Source organism: Rhododendron vialii, chromosome 6a (assembly GCF_030253575.1).
Source record: "Rhododendron vialii isolate Sample 1 chromosome 6a, ASM3025357v1".
Taxonomy (NCBI): Eukaryota; Viridiplantae; Streptophyta; class Magnoliopsida; order Ericales; family Ericaceae; genus Rhododendron; species Rhododendron vialii.
Window position 1 is genome coordinate 31,298,000 of NC_080562.1, and position 9,365 is coordinate 31,307,364.

At 39.7% G+C, this 9,365-nt stretch overlaps 1 protein-coding gene across 1 annotated transcript; it reads right to left on the reverse strand.

The window, feature by feature from the left end:
* Positions 1-2,470: 2,470 nt before the first annotated feature.
* Positions 2,471-7,634, reverse strand: LOC131329021 (lipoyl synthase 2, mitochondrial). The gene is made up of 4 exons (XM_058362044.1): positions 6,978-7,634; positions 5,406-5,617; positions 4,612-4,991; positions 2,471-3,111 (listed from the first exon to the last, which is right to left on the reverse strand). The coding sequence occupies exons 1-4, from the start codon at positions 7,457-7,459 to the stop codon at positions 3,004-3,006; spliced, it is 1,182 nt and encodes a 393-aa protein (XP_058218027.1). The 5' UTR covers positions 7,460-7,634; the 3' UTR covers positions 2,471-3,003.
* Between the last annotated feature and the right edge of the window lie 1,731 nt (positions 7,635-9,365).

Genomic DNA, 9,365 nt, shown 5'->3' on the forward strand with positions numbered 1-9,365 from the left:
AGCCAGTCAAAAAAAGGATGATGAGTCCTCAGAAAAATCGGCCACAGCAACATTCCACAAAAATCCATCTGGATCACCTTTCCAGGATGCTCAGGACCCATTTGTCCAATAGCCTGAAGAATTATTTCTAGTCATCATGACAACAGCAATTACTTTGGTCATAATATCCGAAGCAACATCATGAAAGTATCAATATCATGAAAGCAATAGTCAAAAGTTGTATCTACTTTTGGTCATTTCTACTTTTGAAGAGCACCGAGAGTTCATTTCAACTTTTGGTCATATCAGCACCGAAAGTAGCAACAGTCAGTATCTTCAAACGACAGCAAGCACCTGCTTTAATGAAGTTGTCTAGAAAACGTCTAAACAGTACTCTAGTCATGAGCTGTTTGGTTTCAGTGGGGAAAAACATCTGCGAAATTTTATCTTCAACAGCTTATGGACAACCATTAGTCAATCTCTTTAAAAAGGATTGGAGAATTTATTTTGGCGGCTATGGGACACATTGCAGATGACCAATATCAATGGCCGGTTGACTGTGTCTCGTTGGAGGATATCCATTCTCTGTGTACTAATTAAGAACAATGCTATTCAGTACAAGGCTAGAGATTGCTAGGCAGCTCGAGATGCACTTCATTTTAGGCTTATTAGTTCCAATTATCTTTGGTTACAATATCACACTTCGCAAGATGAGAATTTAATGGAAAAGTGTCCAGAATGTAGTGCCACCATATAGTGAGGCGCTCACAATAACCGAAGGGCTGTCAGTAAAACTTTCTTAACAAATTTCTAAAAAGTAATTCCGTATCTGGACCACCGGTTGGTTTCGTGGTTTTCAACGCTGGCTATAAGGCAAGAAGCAGCCTGAGAAAGAAGCTACAGAAGTGTGAATAAGTCAGAAAAAGGAGTTCAAGATTCAGTAACCCCACAATCACATCTTCCTGATTTGATGAATATTTTGCCTTGAAATTGACCTACTCATCCCTTAATTCAGAGAAAGGACACTAGCATATCGAACACTCTATCGCGAGTAACAAGAAAGTTTCTTGGTTGATAGCTTCACAGCCAAAGAAGCTACCCCACACTAGAGTTTTCTACTTCATGTTCGATGGAAACAAGCTAAAACTTCCATTGTCACTCATTAGTAATCTCCATTTGTGTTCGCCATACAAACCCCATCACAGCACACTAACAAAATCCGCCAGTTCCGCACAAATACAAAGACGATCTCGGCTCCCATCACTCTAAATGTTACCAACTCTCTAGCTCAAATCCAGCACCATGGTTTCACTATCTTCAACCACAATTACTGTCTGCTGAAGAAATCCATCGGTTAGATTTCACTTCGCCACTCCTTTAGACTGCCCTCAGAAGTTACACTCGATAATCACCTGATATAATTCATATAAGAGATATAAGGAACTACATGCAGTACCTAGAAATTTAGGCAGGACACAGCCCGAGAGACCCTTCATCATAAAAGAAAAAGGGGAAAAAGTATGGAGCAGTGTTAAATATGGGATTTGTCTATGTAGATAGCTGGTAAAAATAGCTTTGGTAATGGCGTTGACATTTTGCCTGTTAACCAGCAAAGATGCTCTTTCAGAAGGAGAGCCATGGAGTCTTCCCCATTAGAGCATCTCCAAAACAAAGTAATCTCTCATTAAAGATTGGCTCTTCAACAAAGTAATCACTCATTAGTTGCTCATTCGCGCCGACTATATATCGAGGGATGTGTCGGTAACCACTTGAAGAGCCACCATGTTTGCTTTGACGGCTTGATACATACTCCGATGCCACCAAAGTGACAAATTTTCTTCTACGATCATCATCGTCATCTAACAGAGAGTCAAAATCTCCTCTTAGAATTGCATTTTTTTAACTTGCTCATTGTTTTGTGTGTTGTTTATTCAACAAATGAATTGTTTATTTATAGAGTTTCAACAAATTAGGTAGGGAAGGATAGATAAAAAAAATTAGGTAGGGACATGAGGTAGATAAAAAAGTAGGTACGAGAGGTAGACAAAAAATTAGGTAGAGCCCTAAAATCGTAGATAAAAAATTAGGTAGAGCCCTAAAATCGTGGTTAGAAGGTGGTTAGACAATAGATAAAAAATTAGGTAGAGCCCTAAAATCGTGGTTAGACGATAGTTGAAGTATATAAAAAAAATTAATTGATATTTCAAAAATTAGTTATAAAAAAAGGTGGTTGAAAATAGTTAAGGAAAGGTGCCAAATTTTGGCTCCCCCACCATTGGAGTAGTTTGGCCAAATTAGGGTGCCAAGAGCACTGTAGCATGCCAAATTTGGCTTTGGCGCCCACAAAATGGCACCCACCATTGGAGACGCTCTTAACAACTTAAAAAAGACTAGGCAAGACATAATGAAGCCAAAAGCCCCGACTTCTAAAACCACACAACACCGTGTGCTGCTAAAACAAACACAATAAACAACAGCGGCAATGTTCAACTCAACAGGGCATCAAAATCGAAAGGACCAAGAGAAATCTGATTTACATTTGTTTATACATTAACGAATTTTATTACTTGCTCCACAGAAGTGCAAGTTCATGATACAAACAAACCAAAAAAGAACCAAGAAAGAGCTCAAGATACACATTGACAACATGCAATGCACCATCCTTGACAATAGAATGAAAAATATTGTTACTGCTGTCATAAACCAGATAAAGAGACCGGTGAAACGCAGCACCATACAACTTCATAAACTTGGATATACAAGTGTATAGATTACGATTAAGCACTAAATCAGGCGATCTCAAGAGAATGAGCGGATCTCTCTGGAATACTCTTCTTGTCTCGATCTCCCAACATTCGCAAGTCAGCCAATTTGCTTCAGACAGGTTCTATATCTGACCCTGCTTTAGCATTTTAATTCTTTCCAAGGAAATAACGGCAGCAATGTAGAACATCTTATGAAATGGGCTTCAACATTGTATGAAATGGGCAATTACAGTAGAACTTCAACGAAAGAGACACCACTCTACAAAGAGGATGCAGCACGATCTGAATCTATCATGGATTTTATGTAGAATTCACCCGCCTTGTACGAGGACCTGACCATGGGACCAGATGCCACATACCGGAATCCCTGCCAAATTTCAACCATACATTAGAAATGGAGATGTAGAAATGACAAATGGTAGCAATAAGTAGGAAAACAAAATAAATATCCTCAACTCTTCTGCGTGCTTATTAAGTTGTAAATGAATGGTAAGAGTACCAAATGAGATGATATTCGAGCTTGGTCGCTATATGTTGGCTCTAAGAAAATATGCTTGGAAGCATAATGTTGCAAGTTACAGAATATATTACTCCATTTAGAGTCTCATTCTTATGTCTTCCTCTCTTAATTATGGTAACTTGGTAAGGCTAAGAACAACAACAAAAAGTTCAGAGGCAATTGAGTGTGAGAATCTGGACATGAGTCAGCTCCCTTTGCATGTGTTGCTCGAGTTCCTAGACAAGAAAACCGAGCAAAGCTATCACTTTATATTTGGCCTATTTACGCTTGGGTGATCAAGTTAGGGATTTATCAACATTTTACTAGTAGGTTTTAGCCAAGGGTACTTTGGAAGGTTTCAGATAACTAAAACAAGATCTGCAATATGGGTCTATCGGGTCATGACAACCAGATTGTGTGATTGAGTAACTAATCACTACACATTGAACTGTGCATTCGGCCTAAAATCACTAGTTAGTCAAAGTTTCATAATTACCTATTCTAGAGCACAAATCCTAGCATATGTAGTTGAACTTTAGTGAGTTTTGAATGGTGTTTATGGAGATTCTTCAAAAGATGAAGTCTTCTTCTTACTATCATCCTCTCGACAAAATGCAGAATCACTATTCTAGCAAATTGCACATGGCCTATGACACCTAGACTAGGCATATGGTATCATGTGTTGGTATATGTCCAAGTGCACGGTTCATCTAATTTCCATGCCCAAGGCAAAATGGACCTGAGAAACTAATACTTTTAATCGCTAGGGCAAAACTGTGCTTACAAACTCAGAATAAAGTAGGAGAAAATCCACTCAAATGAAACCTGTGGCCCACAGAACATCAAAGATATGATCCAACTAGCAACAGAAGTCTAAAGACACGACCCTATAGCACTTGGCCACATGTATAATAAAAACTAAACTAATAGTGGATCTCCAACAAACAAGATTTGTTTTGTATTTGCACTTATGGGTGTAGCATAATGGTCATAGCTAGTCCCGAGTCCAGCTTAAGAAGAATGACACTCACAACTAGCTGTTTAGCCAGAGAAGGTATAAATAACATTAAGTACTTCACATAGATATATCCCTTCTGTAAGCATTCAGACAATTTGTGGTTTGATCTATTGAAAAATATATATGAGTGGAAAAATGTGAGGGAGGGCGGCTGTCCTACCAGCCAGGCACATCCTACTAGTCACCAGAGTAGGAAATCCCAACGACACAATGTAATAGCCTGGAAAAAAAAAAAAAAACTTTTCTGCTAAAACTGCTAGAGCAAACATCACAAGCGAGTAACCTTCAAGGACCAGTTTGACCAAATATCAAGATCATATATTCTCGAAACTGAAAGGATAGGAACAAACCATTTCCATGCCAAGAGTTCGATACTTCTCAAACGCCTCAGGCGTTATGTATTCAGATACTGGCATGTGGCGCTTTGATGGTCTCATATACTGACCAAATGTCATCACATCTACACCTGCTGCCCTCACCTTCTCCATTGTTTTCACCACTTGTTCAGGTGTTTCCCCACACCCCAACATTATTGAAGTTTTTGTAAGTGTGCCGGCAGGAGCATGGTCTTTGGCCATCATTAAAACATCTATGGATTGTTTAAAATTAGCACGGTGATCTCTTACTGCATTCTGAAGCTCTTCTACCGTTTCAATGTTATGAGCAAAAACATCTAATCCTGATTTTGCAACTTTTTCTACACAGCTGGGGTCTCCTCGAAAATCAGGAACTGCACAGTCATAATCAAACCAGCATTTAAAACCGAAGCAATAAATGTACGAATATGGGTGAATCGATGATGCATCTGAACTATTGTCATTTTTTCATATTTACTTCAATATAAAGTAGCAGTCATGTTTTCTTAATGCATCAAATAGACCAAAAATGCAAAAGTACCTTGCTAAACTTAAAAGCTACTGCATTAATCCAGTTCTCAGCTTATAGCCCCCATGTTTTCGTAACATAAGGTAATGGTTTAGTGATCCAACAGTCTATATGTAGCGATATAGCGTGCAAGCCAGACTCAAATACTACTACATACTTTCTGAATCGATGTCACAACTGAAAATGCGTACTTTGAACATTCCCTGGAGGCGGGTAAGTTAAATTAAACCACATATTGTAGGAGAACAATGATTCATACCCAAGGCTTCAATAAGCATTTCTGGCTTCAACTTCTTCAATTTCTGCACTGTCTCAGTAAAATGACCGCTTCCTTGATCGGGTAAATCATCACGGTCAACACTAGTAATCACCACGTAGTCCAAACCCCACGACACAATTGCCTCAGCTACATTTGACGGTTCATTTGGATCTGGAGGAGGGGGAGTCCGCGACGTCTTCACGTTGCAAAACCTGAAAAGTTCCGATCGTCATTGGGGTTGGACGAAAATTGTGTTGGGTTTTGCCCATGTGATATTGAAAAAGAAAAAGGAAATAATTATGGTTGGTTTGTTTTTTAATTGGTTTGGTGGTGCAGCAGTGAAATGGGTTGGCTGTTTGGCTCTAGAATCCTCTCTTTAATTAGCCGGCTATGCTTGGAAAGTCCCAAGGAGCATTTGTGGCTAGTTCAAGATATATCTCGGCAGATGAAGAGGCGTGTGCCAGCTTTTGTCAAGCCTATTAATAGGCTAACTGAGCCGTGTGTGATAAGTGAGGAAAAAAAACAGAGAACCAAGAGAAAAGTCAAGTGTGCTGTGTGAGTGGAAAAAAAAAAGGGCAGAGAGCAAAATTGTGTGAGAATATTGGTGAGTGTGGGAGAGATAAAAATATCAAGAGCTTGAGAGCTAGAGTAGGGTATTTTGTATCTCATTGTACTCATTCAATATTAGTGGAAGTTTTTCTCTCTCCGTGGACGTACCCGAGTTTGGGGAACCACGTAATATTGTGTCTCTTTTGTGTGATTGTTTTACGTTACGCTTCCGTTGTGTGGGTGACCGGGTATTTTACCCAACAAATTGCATTGTACAAAGAGGGCTTGAGTCAACCCTGAAGCTAGGATTTTATATGTTTTGTCTTCCTGACGACACGCCCACTCCTTGGACTTATTGTCCCTTGGATTTATCATAATGTGATTCATATCCAACGATTTCCAAAGATGTTGGGGGCAATCTACAATTGCACAATAAATCATTTCTCGACAATTGCATTTGAAAGTATGTGCACATACATCTTTTAGGCCGAAATCACTAAACAGAAATAACGCCTGTGCATTCGAAGTAGGTGTGTGCAATTACCAAATTCATATGAAACGAACAAAATAAATCGCTTGTTTCGATTGCGAATACCATTCGCTAATATAATAGTCGATTCCACCATTCATCACAAAAAAACAACCAAGAAATCAAATCAAAAACAATTTACGCGAAACGAACTCATAATCAAAATGAATCAGCTGCAACCTCAGGTACAAAATTTATTGTGTGTATAGTAACTGGATTTCATCCAAAAGAAAAAAAAAATTTAGTGCGAGTTTTGGAAATGTTGAGCTTTAAAAACTCTACATGACAAACACTTATAGTTTGCGTTTCTACAATTTTGTGCTTTTCAAAATTTACATGACACATTTATGGAGCCACCACTAACCTTTTTGCTTACAAGATCACTGATTTATGATAAATTTCGATTGAGAATACCATTCATCACGAAAAACAACAACGAAATGGAAATCAATTTCAACATACGCCAAAAACGAACTCCTATTCAAACGAATCACCTGCAACCTCTGGTGCAAGTATCCCCAAGGATCATAATCGTGGCGGTGGCGGTCCCAGTCTCGCCGCCAGACCAGCACTCGCCCAAATTAGGGCACCGAGCCTCTTCGCACACGGTGTGAAGCTTCAACTCCCTCAACTTCTTCTTGATCTGCGTGTACTTCTCTCCGCCGGGGACCGCCTCCTTCATCCATTTGGGCTTGGGAAGGGGGTTCTTCCTGGTGCCGACCTCGACGGAGTAGTCGTCGGAGGATTGGAGGCGGATGAAGTCGGTGAGGGTGGGGGACTCGACGGCGAGGCGGTGGCGGAGGGATTCTAGGGTTTGGGGATGATGGTGGGGGGGAGGAGAGGGGGTGGATGGGGAGGAGGAGGAAGAGGAGAAGGGGTGGGGAGGAGAGAGGAGGGTGGAGAGAGAGAGGAGGGTGGGGTGGTGGTGGGGGTTGGATTTGAGGGATCGGGTGAGGGATGTGAAACGAGAATGCATGGTTTCTCTGTCTCTCTCTATCCTCTGTTCTCTCCCTCTCTATCTCTCTCGCCAGTTAGCGTTCGGAGATGCAATCGAACAAAAATATCAGCCACTCCTCCACGAGGGAGAGCTTCAATTCTCGTTAGGAGTGCGTGCGAGTGATTGGTCTGGTTGAGATGTCGTTTGGCATTGCTACACCCGTACCGCTTAGAACATCTCTAATCTTAACCCAAAATTTTACTCGTATCAAAATTTGGGTAAAAATTCATTTTGAATCAGCTTCATTTCAATGGCAAAATAATTTTTTATCCAAATATATTATTTTTTAAGTATTCAATGTAAATAATATAGAAGGGAACAAATTTGATTTAGGGTAGACAGTGATTGACTGCTGTGAAGAAAAAGAAGAACTCGGCTCACCTCCGTAACCATGGCCAACCACGCAAACAGTTTACCACTTACCAGTTAACGCCACCCACAGAACTCTGATCCATATACCCTCCTTTCTTTTCCATCTGTAGGAACTCATTCTGGCGGCAGCAGCCATGTGAGAGAGAGAGAGTTGCATGTATCTAAGCATGGGAAAGCCAATGCCATGATCTTAGAATGGCATGGAATGACCCGTTGAAAAGAGAAAAGAGCCGTTGGAATATTGAGAAAAAAAAATAGGGAGAGACTTGGGTTGTCTCAAATTTGAAAAAAGAAATAGGTAAAACTCAAAATGAGAAAGGATTTGGATCAAAAATTAAAGATGATTTTTTTTGAGTTTTGCCCAAATTTTAAATTTGAGTCTCAAAATGGATCAAAGTTTGAGATGCTCTTAGCCCTACCTTTTCCTCAAAATATATGAGCATAATTATTTTTCAAAATTGCTATGGACACCGACGTTGCACATACGTACACGCGAGGCTCACTATGGGGCATGCACGGATAACCCGTGCCGATCAATGATTTAAAAAAAAAACCGAGTGGGCTTGTGAAAAATTATCTTAATAGGAAGATTGGATCGAACATCTATATACATATACAATTAAGCTGATTTTTCTCGGGCAAAAGGACTCTCTCTTTATTCTTTCAATAATTATATTACCACACTCACTTACACACTCAAATACACGCCCGCGCTACCTCCAATATGTGCGGGACTTGAGTGAGTGTGGGTGTGTGTTTGGTTAGGGTGCTAGCAGAGTTGTTTTTCTTTTTTACCAGGAAAATGGAATTTCCATTTTGCAGGAGAAAATGTCATTGCCGGATATTAATTATCAAAACACGTTATTGGCCGTCATTTTCCCAAAGTACTATTTGATCCAAAAGTGTTTAATGGGCTAAAAAGTCCATTCAGCTACATGGAATTGGAGGTAGTCCCCGTAGTCCAAGCCCGCCAAGGGGTTTATTGGGCTCCCTTATGGCCCAAACAAAATGTGTACCTTTCCATGCTTTATTTCCCCACGTTGACATAAAAACGGTATTCCTCCGCCCCAATAGGCAATTTTTGACTCAAAAGATACTTAAATGTGCATATTTTTTAAACTTATTTGCACCAAATTAGAGTACGGAAAAATGCTGCTACTACATTATGGAGAGAGAATATAACGCCCCGATTTTCGGACACGTTAATTAAATCATTTTCAACTAATTTAATAATTCATAAAACTGATATATAAGAAATGAAATTTTATTAAATAGAGTTTAGCAGCGGAAACCACAAATACCAAATTCAAACCTACTTAATTGTCTTACAAATCAACAAAATAAAATAGAGTTTGACAAATGTGATAACACTTATGAAAATTTAAATAATAGTACGTCAAATTAACAGAGCTTTTAAGGGTATGGCCTCCAAGACTCAACAAACTCCCCTTCCTCAGCAGGGAGGTCTTCACTCTGGTACGGATCGTCTTGCAGCGGATTCTGCTCTTCGGTC